We start from the raw sequence: 18,280 nt of genomic DNA, 5'->3' as shown, positions 1-18,280 counted from the left end.
CACCTACCATTATACTCCAAATCTAGAGCAGGCTTTGCCACTGCAGTCTTGCAGGGCATCCTGGCTCCTCCTAGTTCCACCTAGTGCCTTACACCCCTTTTTTAGCTTTGGGATTCTACCCATCTGTTATGACTGCAGCTGTATGCACGATGAACATAGTACAGTTTTGTACCTACCATAAATGTAGATGTTAGAGTGCTAATACAGCTGCAGTCCAGGTTTCCCTCCCTCCTTCCCCTCTTGGGACAGGCCTAATGGCTAACACCTCCTCATACAACCTGATTGGGGTATTCTTTTATGGTGTATTTGCTTGAAACTACTGTTTTTTGATTATATTGCATTGCATTATTACATAAATTTATGTATTGCCTTCCTTCTGGGGGCACCTGACATCTGGGGCAAGAAAAACTGAAGAAAATGGCATCGGCTGGTTCTTTTATACCCCTGTCGCACTGATGTCAGGGAAGAAGCGACGACATCCGACGCCGGACCTAGACTTTGGAATTCGGCCGACCGAGGACCCGCCTGATGGCAGGAAAACCCATCTGTTATGACTGCAGCTGTAATTAGCACTCGAACATCTACATTTATGGTAGGTACAAAACTGTACTTTTGGAGGTATATTTTTTTGTATTTTATATATATATTTTTTTATTTTGCTCCCCATTTGGGGGCTACCTGACATCTGGGACAAGTAAACCTGAAATAATGGTGTCTGCTGCATGTTTTATACCCCTGACGACCTGACGTCATGGAAGAAGGGACAGCAACCAACGCACGACCCAAGACTTTGTTAATCAGGCCGACTGAGGGCAACCTGCCAGCAGATTACCCAAATGTAATGACTGCAACAGTGAATACACTCGAGCATCTACATTTATGGTAAGTGTACACAACTGTACTTTTCACCTTTACGTGTACTACTGAGATACTTAACTTTGTTGCGTAAACCTTGGCTGTTGCTAACATCAATGACTGCCACTGATTTTTCTCATGGTGTATTTATTTTTAAGATTTTAAAGTTGTTGAATGTATTTTTATTTTAATGTGTTGTTTTTATTACAAGTTTCCCATACATATTATGCAAAATGTTTTTAAGAATGTTGTGATTTTCTCAATCACCCATATCTTCTTTTGCAACCTTCTTTCGCATTTGATTTTCTATGTTGTTCCCTCTGATTTTTTTTCCATGTTTCTTCCCAATTTTGTCCATGGTTCTTATAAGGCATTTTCCTGATTTCTTGTAGGTTTTCTCTATGAAAGATTTTATTTGATTCTATTATTTATGGTGTTTTTTTATGTACTTTAACTAGCCAAAAAATGAAACATTAAAATCAACATGTCTCTTCTAAGATAATAAAACCTGCCCATGACACAGGCCAACAGCAAGCAGATTTGAAGAAGCACTAGCGAAAACGCTGCCCTGACATTAACCATGTCAGACACTACGTCTGTGACTGCATTTAAAGACCTGAATTTTAATATAGATTACACTGGGATACTTGTAATAGATTAGCTTAATGTTTCCCATTTTTCATCACTTTGTGACACGGATTTATGCTGTCTTTCTTGTTTGACTAATGTTTTTAGGATTTTTTCAGTTTCTTTTTAAAACAAGTCACGTCATTTTTTTTACAAACCGGTATTATACTGGTTCCGTCCCAAACATGTTCAACTTGTGAACCATAGTCCTTAACTAACATTAATTTGCTAATTATACGGAAAGGTCATATTTTCTTGGACTAACACAGTGCTGCCACAGGACCTTTCTTTACTGATCTATTTATTTTCAGATTTCCTTCTTACTTTTGTATTTTTTTCTGGTTAATTATTTTTAAATTTTATAATTTTTTAGCGTGCATACTATTTTCCCATCAAGTAGAAGATCTTGGCTCGTTTATTTACACAATAAGTTTATAGGCAGGCCTGACAGATACCCCATGACCAACATTCAGCCATCTCTATCTCTCCAGCGGATTGGCTATTGCAGACTTTCCCTTCTCCCTGGTCTCAACCATCCCATTCCCAATCAACTCATGCCCGTCAAAAGGGAGCTGAGCACCGAGTGGCTGGCATTTTTGGCAGGCTTGGGCTGTCTATCTTCCACTCCTCTTCCATTCTTGCCACGCCTCCATTTATTTCCACTATCACTGAACTTTCTTCCTGCCAATTTTCCTAATACTTTTGTGGCCTTTTGCCATGCCAACGTCACTGATCAGCCTCATGGGTTAATGGACTCACTCACCCTCGTTTTGATTGGTCAAGTACAACCGCATCTTTTTTAGTCCTTCTCATCTCTTCCTCCTACCACCCCATAGGCTAACACACTATCTGTAAATCCGTAGTTTGGCTTATTTTCCAGATCCAATTAAACTTCCCATCTCAACACCTGACCAATGAGATTATTTTCTTATCCCATCCAAATATTGAAGCCCCAAATCCAGTCCTGTCTAATCTCGTGGCTGTGGACCTCAAGCAGTTTTGAACAGATTAAATGACCGAGAACATCGAATTAACCAGTAACAGCTTATACCTGTTTAAAGTGCTATTTTATGATATCTGTTGTGAATTTCTGTCAAAAAAATCCCGTAGTAAAGGAAGTGTAAAAGCACTGTATACCATTATAGAAACGGAAAGCATAACAAAGTGCTCATCTGCCTTACTGAAGTTTAATTAATAAATGTGTTTTATTTCAAGATAATCTCATGAGGACTATATTATTTTCCTTTATCTACTCTTTATAGTATGACTCATCAACAAGGAAGTAGTTTATATTTTAGCTTTTCAATTCTATGGTTTTGATTGGGGGCATGGCTATGTGGTTGACACACTAGACTGGACCCTTCTGATTGGTATGCTTGGCACCAGTCTTCTCGGTTATCACCCTTTTTGTCATTTTGAGGGGTCTCTAGTAGGCACGTATTCACAGAAAAAATGCACTGGGTGAAGTTTAGTGCACTTTAACTATGAAAGCCAAGGACAAATCTCCCTGTTGTTCCACCCAATCAGAGGGAGGGAAGCAGCATTTCAAATTACAAACCTGCTAGGAAAAAAAGTCATCCAGAAGATCCCATTAGAACGAATTGCATCCGGAATCTACTCGTGGTTCTTTTTAGTGCCAAAGAAGATAGTGGACCTGAGGCCAATCTTGGACATAGCATTACTAAACAAGTCAGTAGACGGTTTGAAGTTCTGAATGGTCATGGTTCAATCAGTTATACTATTGCTATGAAAGGATAACTGGATTTACTCAGTTGACCTTCAGGATGTATACTATCCCATCAAAATGAGCAGGTGGTCCAGACGTTTTCTCTACTTCCGGCTGGGGGCCAGTTATTAGTTTAAAGTATGGAGTTTGGAGTCTCACTACAGCCCCCGGGGTGTTGACCAAATACATTGCGGTAGTTGCAGCTCACTTGAGACTGCATGGATTCAACGCGTTTCCTTATCTAGACTGGCATCTACTACTACAAGCCAGGGACTTTCTACTATACCTAGCTCCTGCCTTGGGCATCATGGTCAACATGCAGAAGTCACAGCTGCATCCAGTACAGTTGATAGACTTTATAGGAGCATGTCTAGGCACAGCCAGTTGCCTAGCCTACCTGCCTCCAGACAGGATGTGCCCCCTTAAAAATCTCATATCTGACAAATTCTGGCCATTTCCAAACCCCCAGCAAGTCTTGTTCTCAGCATTAGGTTCGATTGCTGCCACCATAACCTTGATTCCAATAGCACGCTTGCATATGAGAATCCTTCAGTAGATGGCAGTTCAGTGGTCTCTACACTTGTGTATGCTGAATCACCCAATCAAATTGTCCAAGGTGTGCAAGGACATGCTTCTATGGTGGCTCCACTGGTAAGATGTTGAACAGGGGCGTCCTTTTGTTGTTCCTCCCCCCATCGCCTCGTTGACTACGGATGCTTCCCAGCTGGGGTGGGCGTTGGGGGGCATTACCTGGGCTGGACGTTCCAAGGCACATAATTGAAACTGGAGACTAATTTTGCATGTCAGTGTCTTAGAGATGAAAGCGGTGCTTCTTCTGTTGCAAGCACTTCGGAGCTTTCTCCCTCTGGGAACTATTGCGATACAAACAGGCAATATGTCCGTGGTATGGTATATGAACAAGCAGGGAGGAACCAGATCTTACCACCTATGTCGAGAAGCAGTGAGGGTTTCGCAGTGGGCGACCTCTTCCAACTACTTCCTAGTCGCAACGCACATTCCAGTGAAGTCCAACATTCTGGTGGACATGTTCAGCAGAGTTATCCTGATACCTCATTAGTGGTTTCTAATCCAGTCAGTGGCAACCATGATTTTCTACAATTGGGGTCAGCCCTGCTCCGACCACTTTGCTTCTCCCCTCAACAACAAAAGCAGCAGGTTTGCTGCCACAATCCTTCAAGGACAGTCACCGAAAGATGTTCTAGTCCAAGTTTGATCCTCCAGTCTTCTTTATGCTTAGCCTCCCATACCTAAGTTTCTTCAGAAAGCACAGAGGTTGAAGAGCAAGGTGATCCTCTCTTCTCCCTTCTGGCCTCGACTGGCCTGGTTCCCCTTTCTTTGGTCTCACTTAGTATGCCCTTCGTGGATGCCGGAACTGTGTCCAGATCTTCTGTGCCACCCATCAGGACTGACTCTCCTTGATCTTCCAGGATTAAAACTAACCACATGGTTTCTCCAATTCCAATGATGGCTAGAGACACCAGGCTTTCTTCACTGATTCAGAGGATTTTAATATCCTCACATAACGCTTCTGCCAGAAAATTTTATTAAAGTAAATGGAAGAGGTTTTTAGTGTGGACTCGCCAAAAACATTTGGACCTTTTTACAGCTTCTTTTTTTTTTTTTTTTTTTTTTTGCAGTTTTGGACTTTCTTGCTTCAGTTTTCCAAAATGGGACAAGTGTTTCTACTGTTAAGGTGCAACTGGCAACCATCTCAAATTATCACACTGGGGGCAATTCATCTTTTCTTGCTTCATCAAAACTGTGTAAGAGCTTCCTCTGGGATATCTATGCTTAGACCTCCTGTAAAGGACCCCACTGTTCCTTGGGACTTAACCATGATGTTAGAAGCTCTTGTCCTACCTAATCTTTCCTGGAAAACTGCATTTTTGGTAGCCATCACTTTGGCTGAAAGGGTATCTGAATTACAAGCATTGTTAGCCAAACCCCTGTATTTGACTTTTCTTAAATATAGTGACCTTACATACCAACCTTTCCTTTTTGCCCAAAGCTGCCTCCAAAAACAGTACCAATCAGGTCATCAACCTACCGGTTTTCTTCCCCAATTTCCAAAACAAGGGTGAATGCACTCTTCATATTCTAGATATTCATAGACTGCACTGTTTTTATCTAAACAGAACAAAATCTTTTTGAAAAATAAGTGAGCAGATTGTCTCCTCAAATGTTAGAAGGGGAAGGCCAGTGTCCAAAAACACTTTGGCTAAATGGATTGCAGATCGCATATCTTGTGTATATTCTTCTAAAGGTATCCTTCTACCTAGGCATGTCAAAGCTCATTCTAATACATCTATGTCTACATCTCAAGCCTTCTGGTCCAGAGTTTTGATAAGACATTTGTGCGGCTGCTATTTGGTTGAACTCCCATACCTTTGTTGCACATTACAATTTGGATATTGTTTCTAAAGGTAGAACTGGATTTAGTTCCTCAATGCTCTGGAATATCCTTCCATGAGGGCCACCCGAAGTTACTGTAGCTGGGGACTATGTCCCATGGGTCGAGGAATGAATGAAAATAACATCAGATAAACAAGTTATGCTCTCATCATAATGTTCCATCTGTGATGTCCATTTTCATTCTTCCTCAACCCTCCCCCCATTCCCCTGTCCCTTCTGGGGAGACTTATGGAGGTGTTCCAGGCACCACTTTTCCTTTTGAACTCCTGATTTTGTCTGCTCTCTGTCTTATGATAATTCTCTAATTATGCCATCACAATGCACTATGGAGAAGGTTTAGCTTTAGAAAGCAAGCTCTGTTCAGGATGTCTATCCCCAGAAGGACAGTGAGGGTTGGAAACGCACGAAAATTAGTAGTGACTACTACTTTCTGATGAATATGGGTTAGCAGTATGTAGAAGTTCAAGAAAAGACAGTGTCCCCCCAGTGGGTGCTTAAGTAGTGTAAATTGCCAGATGGCATACTGGAAGATATTCTAGTAACCTCTAATGTTTGCAAACAGCAGCGTGTTATAAACTTTTGGTGAGTATTAGGTCTGGACTGAAGCCTGCAAATGTTGCAGAATATTTCTACATTTTTTGGTAATATTTTCTGTAGTTTTCTTTCTTGCTCATGGACATGAGCAAGCAGCTTTGTTACAGAACTGCTTTGGTCAGGAATTTGATTGTGGCATTTGCTTATGGCAGATGGGGCTTTTGTAGCTTATGCGCATGGTTTTATCCAAGTGTGCCATGTTATATGTATGTACATGTAAAATGCTGACATTCTTGTACCAGCACACCTGTTGCCTCCCAGTTGTTTACTGAAAGGTATCGCTCAGGATAATTCATAATGTGGTGGGCTGATGGAGCCAGTGGAAGTGTAAATTCTACTTTTGTGAGTGTGAGACGGCCCACTATAGCATTTAAGCTTTTCTATGAGGGGTATGCTGTCACTCATTTTAGTCAAATCCACAGTTATAGGTCACACTTAGAATTTTTTTGTAGCGTTTCCCACAGTCAGAAGCATATGTCATAAAGAAGTGGTTGAGCAATCAAGTGTCTTTCTGAGATATGATGTACTAATCTAACAAAAAGCTCAAGCAGTGACTGGCTAGTGCAGAAACGTTTTGCAGTGCTACATTATTCACTACAATCAAGCTGTATTTTAAGGTAAAGATCTCTTGGCAAGGTGATTGTCTTACTTGGCTCTACTGTTAAGATGCTGACATGCTTATAATTCTTTGAAGTTTAAGCGATTCTTACTAAAATATTTTTATGAAGAAGTCCTTGCATGTTTGACTTCATATTAACACAGTAATTTTCTTTTAAGGTATTAACCCAGTACCCTCCTGTTCAGAAACTTGTGACTCCGAAGACAGTTTCTGTTACTGCAAATCGAAGCTTATATTTCAAGCCGTCTTTATCATCAAGTGTCTCACTTAATAAAAGAAGCAAGATTACAGAGGTAAACTTGGCAGAAGATTAGATTTTGTCTAGCGAAGTACATGTCAAGTCTGGATGATAACTTTTCTACATTGCATTGTAAATGTGTTTATGCTGATGTTCTGCAGCCTGGCTCTGTGGAAAGAGGGTTAAATCCTTGCCTGCTACCCAGGTGACCATAGTTCAAGTACTAGCTGCTCACATGCTTGAAGAGCCAGGCAGCAGAGAGTAGGCGTGGGAATCCAGTGTTTAACTTATCAGTGAGGTGGTGGTTGTGGTGCAGGTCTTTTTTTTTGTCTAATTTTAAGTGTAGACGTGCAGGTAAAATGAATGCAGGCAGCAACCAGAGAAGTACGCTCTGCTAGCCAAGCTGTTGATACTCTCATTAACATGTTGATGATAACTTGCTGGTAACAGGAGAAAGGTATTGAAGGCCTTAGCAGTGATTTCATTTGATCATATTTTTTGGAGTTGTATTTTTATTTCTCCCTGTTTGATTTGTACAAGACATCCAGTGGTGAGTGTTGTCTCTAGGTGATTCAGATGTTCTTAGTGTTTCACTGTTGCAGTCATCACATTTAGGTTATCCCTGCTGGGGTAGCCTTCCGCCAGCCTTAATACCAGAGACTTGGTATTTCTGCGTCGGTTGCTGTCGCTTGAAGATTGACGTCAGGTCGTCAATGGTATAAAGGAAGGCAGGCAATGCCATTACATCAGACTTTCTTGCCATGGAACCTGAAGCAGTAGCAGTTCGCACGAATGCTGGTCGGCCGCTACCTGAGTTTCATTTCCCAATTGAAGTTGAAGTTCGAAAGCGAAGTACCCCGTTGGGGATACTTTTTTCTTGCACTAACTGATGTCACAAAAAGTTAACTGTCTCGCCTGTGGAAAGCAGATACCACATTGGGACTTCCACTGCTACTGTGTCACTTGTCTAGGGCCAGACCATGACTTCCCTCGTCAGTTCTGTGCTTTAATGCCAGAACTGTTTGACGTTGGTCCCTTATTGTAGCCAGATATTTCCATTTACAGTCCTCTAATTCCGATATGTCTTCCATAAGCCATCCAACAGCAGACCTTCTGAAAAAACATAAAGATAGAGACTGACCGCACAGGACTAAACCTTCCGACAATGCTACCAAGCTGGTCGTCAGTCCTCCGGAATTCAGTGAGGAGCTTTTGCAGCCCCTGATGCCCACTTCAGTTCATTTGCAGGCCACTACCGAGACCCTTTCGGAGTCCAGTATGCCGCAGAACTCTTCGTCTAAGGATCCTGTGGTCGTCTCTACCTTGGATGGGTCCAGAGCTGCTGTGCAGTCACCGGCTTCCGAGGAAGTAATTCGCAACACAATCCAGACGTAAACCTTCTTTCACGGCCACTGTTCTTTCTAAAACAACCGAGTTCCTTAGGCCCAGGGGGGGGATGAACCACCCTCAAGAAACCAACTTCCAGCCATTCTTTGGCACCTGCTCCTTTGCCTCAGTCACATATGCTTAAAATGGCAGAGGACCTTGTCATGCTGCTTAGGGGAAGCCAAGCCACTCCCTCAAAGAAAAAAAGATCTGTCTCAAGACGTTTTTTTCTGAACAAGAGTCAGATGAATCTGATGCATCTGATTATGAAGACATGCAGCCCCTCTCTACATATGGGGATTCTGATGCAGAGAAATCCATTCAGTCATCCTCTTCCCCAGGGGATTTTTCCTTTGGGAAAACCTTGCATGCTTTAAGGGAGCATTTCAAATGGGAGAGTCAAGACTACCCACAGTCTAAAAAGAGACTCAAGAGTTCCTGGACCTTCCACAGCACAGGTCCTTGGCCATCCCCCAGTCCTAGATGTGGTGGATGATGTCTTCCTTGAATTCAGCTTGACTCCAGACGCCCTTCCTCCTGCTCCCAGAAAGCCAGACAGGTACTACAGAGTCCCTGACTCTCACAAATATCTCTAAAAACTCAACAGCGGACCCTGAGGTCATTGCTCAAGGCTCAAAAGGGGTTAAAGCTACTTCAGCTAAGAATCCCACCCCCTCAGACAGGGACTCCAGAGCACTGGACAGATGGGGTAAAAAAAGTATACACCTCAGCTACTCTTGCTATCAGGGCACTAAATTGTCAGTTCTATATGCTTAAATATCAGAAACATACCTTGGCACTCAAAGAAAAAATTACTCCTTGCCTGCATGGGAAGAATCTAAAGATTTACAGGAATTAATGCACTCTGCTGGTAACTAAACACACTTTGCACTGTGGTTTTAACGCCCTAGAAGCTTCGTGCAGGGCAGCAGTCACTGGATCTGTCATTAGAAGACATGCATGGCTTGAGGAACAACCCCTCCCAGACATTGTCAGATCAAAATTGTTGGATGCACCCTTGCATAAAGATAACTTATTTGGTAGTGAAGCAGAAGAGGTGTTCAAAAAGATGGAAGAAAAAGCAAAATCTATGCAGACTGTTAAAGATTTCTTACAGGTACAGCCCCCTAGGTTTAGCAGGCATTTTTCTCCCAAACACTGGTCCTTTCTTGCACCTAGTAAACAGGGCCAGCCTAGGCCCCGTGGAAACAGAACTCCAAGACAGTAGTCCAATGGGTTGCAGAAATCTAAGCAGTGGACTGCCTCCAATTCAAAACCAGGGAGTTCTAAGCCACCACCTTATGGTAAGAACTCACAATGACTCACCCCCTCTCTACCTCTGCCCATCACATACTCCTAGGAGGAAAACTCTCCTTTCACTCAAGCACCTGGGCCACCATTACCAAGAACCAGTGGGTTCTGAACATTGTGCGTCAGGTGTACAAATTCTCCTTCCAACCCCAGAAGGGTTCCCAGATCTACCACCAAATCAGTGGGCAGAGGCTCAAATGCAAATCCATACCCTGCTGTCCCTGGGAGTAGTGGAACACATTCTTGAAGAGCAGCTATGCCAAGACTTTTTCTGGTATCCAGAAAAGAGGGCATCTGGCACCCTATCCTCGATCTAGCCATTCTAAACACCTTCCTGGTGATCCCAAAATTCAAACTGCTCACCCTCCAGCAGCTGCTGTCCAAGGACGCTTGGCTAGTCACCCTGGACCTAAGAGGCCTACCTCCACATTCCCATCAGGGAGTCCTGCAGAAAATATCTTTGCTTCAGGGCAGGATCTCAACACTTTCAGTTCTCTGCACTTTCCTTTGGCTTATCTTACTGCTCCCAGAGTTTTCACAAAATGCCTGGCTCCTGCCATTGTTTTTTGCAGACAGAAATATTCAGATTTACCCCTATTTAGACAACTGCCTTATTCAGGCAGACAGCCAGGAAAAGCTGCTCAAAGACCTGGCCTTTGTAAAGGACCTACTAACCTCCTTGGTGTACACAATCAATTAAAAGAAATCCAAACAGGTACCCACCAAAAGGATAATCTTCCTGGGAGCAAGTTTGGACACAGCATCCCAGATGGTATCCCTAATACCAGAGAAACAAATTTTCCTGACAGCTTACTTCTCTCAACTGGCCACCAGGCCCCAGCTTTCTGCAAGGGAAATCCTGCAAGCCCTGGGATCATGACATCCTGCATACTCCTTTATTTCATATGCCGGACTGCATATGAAGAAACATCAGTGGTACCTAAAGAGCCTTTGGTGTCAACACTCTGAAGATCTGCAAACTCTTTTACCTTGCCTGAGGGAGGAATTTCTGTGGTGGGCAACAGCCTGCTCCCACAACAAGGGACTGACCTTCTCCCCACACCCCGCTGCCCAGACCCTCACCACAAATGCATCAGACTATGCTTGGGGTGCACACCTGGATAGCAGGTGCATACAGAGCGAATGGAACCCCCAGCAACTCCCCCTGCACATAAGTCTAAAAGAGATGATGGCTGTGCAGCAGGCCTTGATAGCTTTCAAACCCCTTCTCTCTCCGAGGGTTCTCCTGATCAAAACAGACAATACCACAGTGATGTGGTACATAAAGAAGCGGGGAGGGACTCCTGCCACTGAGCGAGCTGGGCATGACCCTTTGGTTCACAGCCTCTTCCATGCATCTACACCTGTTAGCACAGTACCTGCCAGGTTCTCTCAACTCCCTGGCAGACCACTTAAGCAGAAAAATTGTTGGACCCTCAAGTGGGAGCGCAACACAAACACCTTCTTACTAATAACTCAGAAATGGATAACCCTGGAGGTCGACCTCTTTGCCTCCCACACCAACCATCAGCTGAGAAAATTCTGCACCAGGGAGCATCACTGCATGGCATGGAAAGTGGATGCCCTGTCCTTCCTGTGGGTGAACCTCAGTCTATGCCTTTCCTCCCCTACCTCTAATTCCCAAGGTACTGATCAAAGTAAGGAAGGAAAAACCAAGAACCATTCTCATAGCTCCAGACTGGCCCAGACAGCACTGGTACCCCTTACTGCGCAGCCTGTCTCCACTGCCCCCATGGAATCTTCCTCAGATTCCCAACCTCCTAACCCAGAGGGAAGGGAAATTCATGCACCCCCAATTGCAGACACTCAATTTGGTAGCTTGGCTTATAACTTGACCCTTGACCAATCTGCCCTCCTCAGTAAGCAGGTTCTGGATGTTATCCGAGAGGCCAGATGCCGTAGCACCAGAAAGTCTTATGCAGTTAAATGGAAAAGGTTCTGCTCCTGGATCCAGGCTAGGGGGGGCGGGGCAGTACGACACAGCTCTCCATCCCTCTCATCCTGGATTACTTAGCTGACCTACTATACAGTAGTCTCTTTCTCGTCTATAAAAATTCATGCCTCTTCTATTTCCACTCATTTTCCCACTGAGCAGCCTCTTTTTTTTCACACCCTCTGATCAAGCAGTTCCTCAGAGGGCTAACAACTTGAGGCCCCCCAACACTGACTTGGGACCTTAACTTTGTCTTGGAAAAGCTCACCCTGCCTCCATTCAAACCAGCATCTTCTACAGAGCTAGAATTTCTCTCTTGGAAGACAGCCTTTCTCCTGGCCATCTCTTCAGCCAGAAGAGTCTCTGAGCTGCAAGCACTCATGGCAGTGGAACTCTTCATCTTCCATGCAGACAGGGTATCCTTCAGAACTAATCCATCATTCGTGCCCAGGGTGGTGTCCAGTGTAGCTCTCAACCTATCCATCCACTTGCCCATCTTCTTTCCTAACCCTCAAAACAAGGGTGAAAGAATTCTGCGCACTCTAGATGTGCAGACAGCTCAGATACTATCTGGACAGGACTAAACCCTTCAGAAAATCTGAACTACTGCTGGTTAGCTTTGTTTCAGGGGCAGAGGGCAAAGCCATCTCCAAACAAAGCATTTCCAAATGGATAGCACACTGCATCCATTTCTGCTACAAACAAGGGGGTCAAGACCCACTCCACCAGAGCAGCCTCCGTCTCTGCAGCATTATTCAGAGGAGTCCCCAGCAGGGACATCCTGGAGGCTGCCACCTGGACATCTGTTCACACTTTTACCAAACATTACCACCTGCCTCTCTCTTCTAAATCCAGGGTAGGTTTTGCCTCTGCAGTCTTGCCAGGGCATGCTAGCCAGCCCTAGCTTCCTTGACTGCCTCCACCCATTTCCTCAGCTTTGGGAATCTACCCAAATGTGGTGATCGCAACAGTGAAGCACGAAGAACATAGTACAGTTGTGTACACTTACCATAAATATAGATGTTCGAGTGTCTTCACTGTTGCAGTCCTTGTTTCCCTCCCTCCTTTTTTCTTACCTTTTTTTCCTTGTTGTTCTTTCCTTACAAGGGACATGTTGGTATTTTTTTTCCACTGGTGGGGTCCTGCCACCAGAGCCTGGCCTCCTACCTTGGGGGCTCCTGACCGGTTAGGGCAAGAAAAGCAAATGTAATGGTGTTGACTGCCTTCCTTTATACCACTGCCGACCTGCCGTCAGTCTTCAAGCAACTGCAACCGATGCAGAAATATTAAGTCTCTGGTATCTGGCTGGCCGAGGGCTACCCCAGCAGGGATAACCCAAATGTGATGACTGCAACAATGAAGACGCTTGAACATCTACATTTATGGTATGTGTCCACAACTGTACGTTTTGATATGATAACCATGAACCCCATGTGCAAATGGGAAAAAGTGGGTTGATGCAGTTTGCTTTCTGTTATAGTGTTACATATATACATGTGCCTTCATTTTTCCAGAAGCCTTTCTTTTTTTTTTTTTTTTTTTTCCTGGCATTGTTTCATACTGAGTAGTACAGTTGTCTTGGGTGTATTCAGTCACCAAGGCCATACACCTATGCTATTCAGCCACTAGGTTGTACTGTACCAGATTTCTGAAGAATTAACCATGACTAGTCAATACTTTGGTAGTTAGCATATAAATCTAAGGTAAAGAACACATGGAGATAGTAAGGTAGCATTGTCCCATGTTATGTTGTCCTATCTCACCTTCATTTGTTGTTGGCGGAGTTCGGAACTGAGAATCTGTTCCGACTCAGCCTTATACAAAAGCTTGAGAACTTCCACTGGCTTGTAGCTACACCCTATCCCATAATTCTCGGGGAAGATTACCCAGAATCATGTTTGCCGCTAAGCAAGATCGGGTGTTTCCTTGCAGGCTCTAGGCTAAATGGAATCTTTTTTCTGTTTATCTTAGTGATATTAGAAAAATGTTATGATGTATTGTATATTTCTAACTTTTAGATTAGTGTGGTAGTATTTTAAGAGTGTTCATTGCTGCTGTTTGTGCTGTTCTCTTGGCCGTCATCTACCACTAGGCCCGTCTGTTTTTTTTTTCTCCCTATCCCGGTCCCAAACTCATTTAAATTAGAGAGTTTTGGGATGTTTCCTTTCTCGTTGGGTAGTCTGAGTTAGAGGGCTCCCTTCAGCCCATTTGACTTAGAGGGCTTCCTCCCCCTTTTCTGTTGTAGGAGTTAGTTGTTTTAGTTAGAGACTTCTCTTGTTATTGTAGTTGATAATTAGCTTAATTTGGTTGTGTATGTTAACTTTACATATTAAAAAAAAAAAAAAAGTTTTCTTTTTGTGTGTTCCTAGTTAGCGTTCTTGTTTGGTTGTTGACTGCTGTCGAGAGTGTCTAAATACTAGAGAAGCAAAACTTTCGGGTTTTAAGAAATGTGATATATGCAATCAAAAGATGTCACTAACAGATGGGACAACACCAGGTGTGTGTATGGTTTGGGTGCTGTCCACCTTCGAGTCGTGTTCCTTCTGCCATGCCTTTAGTTCGAGTGTTAATGGAAAGAAGGAACAAATTAATAGTTAAAGGCTTACTAGAAACACCTTTCGCTGAGGCTCTATAAGGGAATCAAGAGATGTTCATCATGTTATACTGTTGCAGTCATTACTCTAGGGTTATCCTGCTGACAGGCTACCCTCAGTCGGCCTGAATTCCAAAGTCCTGGTCCGGCGTCGGTTGCTGTCTCCTCTTCCCTGACGTCAGTGCGCCAGGGTTATAAATGATGCAGCTGACGCCATTTTCTTCAGTCTTTCTTGCCGCGCGGTGCCTGACGCAAAAGCAGTTCGCAAGTGCCGGTCGGCCGACTCCTGAGATTTTCAAATCCAAACTTCAGAACCGAAGTCTTCATTAAAGCTAAGTACCCCGTTGGGGAAACTTTTTTCTTGCTCCAGACCGATGTCAGAAAAAGTTAACAATTGTATTTCTTGTGGGAAGCAAATACCTCATAAGGATTTTCACTCTTACTGTATTCCTTGCCTAGGCCCTGACCACAACATTGCTAGCTGTCAGTTTTGTGCTAGATTTAACCAATGCACTATTAAGCGTCGGTTCGATTTTGCATTTCATTACTTTGGCCAAAGGTTTAATTATATAATGCCGTCGGAACAGCCGACGACTGGAGTTTACAAAAAACGCAAGGACAAGGAGAAGGATAGGCATCCGAGGTCCAAAACCGACGAGGCTTCCATTAGGCCAGTCGCCGGTTCTCAGTGAGGCGCTTTCGCAGCCCCTGGCGCCCGCTACCTCAGAACCACAAGCCGCTTCCGACTCCCACGTGGAGCCGACTGGGCCTCTGGATACTCAAGGTATTGGACACTCGGAAATCATTCCCTCAGATGGGTCCGGAGCCGCTGAGCAGGCATCTGCTTCTGAGGGTGTCTTCAGACCTACACAGTTATATGTTAAACCATCTTCAACTTCAAAGACAAAGACCAAAGCAGCTCTAAAGACAAAGAAACAAGTACCGCATTCTCCTACTCAGACATCAATGCCTAAAAAACAGATGCTTAAAATGGCCTAAGACCTAATTACTTTGATCAGGGGTTCCCATCCCCCTCCTGATGAGGCCTAGGCAAGAGACAGAATGTGATTCTTCTGATCATGTTTCTATTTCCTCTGATTCCTCTTCTGAACAGGATTACTCTTTCTTTCTATGAGGATTCTGATGCTGAAGAATCCATTCCTTCAACCTCTTCTCCTGAGGATTATTCTTTTGGGGAAACCCTGCATACCATGAGGGAGCATTTCCACTGGGAGAGCCAAGATTACTCAGAATCTAAGAAAAGGCTCAGAGACTTTCTGCTACTTCCTCAGCACAGACCCCTTGCTATTCCATCTGTTCTAGACATTGTAGATGATGTATTTTCAGAGTCCGGCCTGTCCCCCAACTCTTTGTCCCCTGCACCTGCTAAGCCAGACAGCTACTACAGGGTCCCAGATTCTCATAATTTCCTATATAAAAATCCCGCTGCTGACGCAGAAATTATATCTCAGGGTCCCAAAGGGGTCAAAGCTTCCACTGCAAAAAACCCTGTCCCCTCTGATAGGGATTCTAGGGCACTGGACAGATGGGGCGAAAAAAAGTTTACACTTCTGCTACCTTGGCTGTTGGCTGTAAGGGCTTTAAATTGTCAGTTTCATGTGCTTAAATATCAGCAATACTTAATGTCACTGCTTAAACAGAAAATGTTGACAAATTCTGAATGTTCAGAGAACAAGGAAATGCAGGATTTATTGCATGCAGCTGAACAAGTGGGAAAGCATACTTTGCAATGTGGTTATGGTTCACTGGAGGCCTCTTGCAGGGCCACTGTTACAGATTTTGTTATTAGAAGGCATGCTTGGTTAAAGGAACAGAATCTGCCTGATCATGTTAAAGCAAAATTATTAGATGCTCCATTACAGCATGATAATTTGGTGCTAAAGCAGAAGAGGTGTTGAAGAAAATGGAGGATAAAGCGAAATCCATGCAGACAGTTAAGGATTTCTTACAGGTACAGCCACCCAGATTTAGCAGGAACTGGTCTTCAAAAAATTGGTCCTTTCCAGTGTCAGTCCACAAAGAGGCAGATACAGATGTCCCAGAGGCAGATCTCAGCCCCAAGGCTCATACAGGCCTAAACAATGGGGTACTCCTACCTCCAAAAGCGGAGAAGACAAATCACAGCCTTACAGGAAACAGTCCCAATGACTTTCCTCTGCCAGATCCAAGCACTTTTCTTTTGGCAGCCCCCTTAGGGGGAAAACTAGCACTTTTTTCACCAAATCGGCATATGATTACCCAAGACAAATGGGTCTTGAACATAGTGTCCCAAGGCTACAGGTTCCATTTTCACACCCTACCAAGGGCAAAAGGTATGCCAGACCTGTCACAATCAATGGGCAGAGGCATAAAAGCAAATTACAGCCCTCATGGACATGAGGACCATTCAACAAGTACCACAACAAGAGCAGGGGCAAGAATTTTACTCCAGACTTTTCTTATTGCCCAAAAAGGACAAAGCCTGGAGACCAATACTGGACCTGTCTATACTAAACGCGTTTCTGGAGGTTCCTAAATTCAAGATGTTGACTCTACAGCAGCTACTGCCCATGCTGGGCAAAAAAGGCTTGGCTCGTAACTTTGGACCTAAAAGAGGCATACCTGCATGTCCCAATCAGACAATCTTGCAGAAGACACCGCAGATTCATAGCTGGCTCAATGCACTACCAATTCTCTGCACTGCCCTTTGGCTTATCTACTGCGCCCAGGGTCTTCACAAAATGCCTGACACCAGTAATTGCATTTTGCAGACAAAGAGGAAATTAAATATATCCCTACTTGGACTACTGCCTTATTCAAGCAGAGAACAGACATTCTTCTAAAGCAGCTGGCATTTGTAAAAAGATTACTAATTTGCTTAGGGTACACAGTAAACGAAAAGAAATCAAAACTAGTACCCTCTCAAGAGATAATATTCCTGGGTGCAAGCTTAAATACAACTGCCCAGATGGCTTATCACACGTCAGACAAAGACAACTGACTTCTTACTTGAAAAAGTTGGCAACAAATACCCAGTTATCTGCAAGGAAAATCCTGCAGGCCTTGGGCTGCATGGCATCCTGCATTCTACTTAATTCCATATGCCAGACTGCATATGAGGAAACTACAATGGTATCTAAAAACTGTTTGGATTCAGCATTGCCACAGCCTGGAGACAGTAATTACCCTCATTCCCTGCCTGCAACAGGAGTTTCGATGATATGCACTGGCCTGTCACCACAACAAGGGTCTGCCATTTACTTTTCCCACAGCCAGACAGACACTGACAATGGATGCATCAGATTATGCCTGGGGGCCCATATGGCAGGAAAGTGTATTCAGGGCACATGGCCTGCAAGCCAGATGCATCTTCACATCAATCAAAAAGAGATGCTAGCTGTTCAGAATGCCCTGACAACTTTCACGGATCTACTTCATCCAAGACAGCTACTGATAAAGACTGACAATACTACGGTCACGTGGCACATGAACAAGCATGAGGCACACATTCCTACCCCCTCTGCAGACGAGCAATGACCTTATGGGACACAGCATTGACTTATCAAGTTCACCTGCAAGCACAATTCCTGCCAGGAAAAACAAATACTCTGGCAGACGAACTAAGCAGAAACCTCATGGATCCCCATGAGTGGAAACTGGATCCACAAGTCTTCAGCATAACAAGAAAATTGGAATGCCCAGACATAGGTCTATTTGCCTCCCCTCACAACTGCCAATTACAGAGATTTTGCACAAGGATTTATCACAAACAAGCATGGAGAGTGGACGCCTTATCCTTCAGCTGGAAAAATCTAACAGTATATGTCTTTCCTCCACTGCCTCTCCTTCCCAGGGTACTCCTAAAGGTCAGACAAGAGAAGCCAAAAATTATACTGATTGCGCCAGACTACCCACGCCAGCACTGGTACCCAATCCTAAAGAGC

The 18,280-nt window shown here is 43.9% G+C and overlaps 1 protein-coding gene across 1 annotated transcript in view; it reads left to right on the top strand.

Moving 5' to 3' along the window:
• The window catches only part of NUP153 (nucleoporin 153), a gene marked incomplete in the record, with an annotated part of 2,476,866 nt that overhangs the window by 160,541 nt on the left and 2,298,045 nt on the right, over nucleotides 1-18,280 (top strand). The window contains 1 exon segment of the mRNA XM_044065729.1: nucleotides 7,013-7,147. Coding sequence (XP_043921664.1) covers nucleotides 7,013-7,147 — 135 coding nt within the window.

Source organism: Protopterus annectens, chromosome 3.part0, assembly GCF_019279795.1.
Source record: "Protopterus annectens isolate FY-2018-M chromosome 3.part0, PAN1.0, whole genome shotgun sequence".
Classification (NCBI taxonomy): domain Eukaryota; kingdom Metazoa; phylum Chordata; order Ceratodontiformes; family Protopteridae; genus Protopterus; species Protopterus annectens.
The sequence above is the reverse complement of the archived record's forward strand: the minus strand, read 5'-3'. Positions and strand labels throughout refer to the sequence as shown.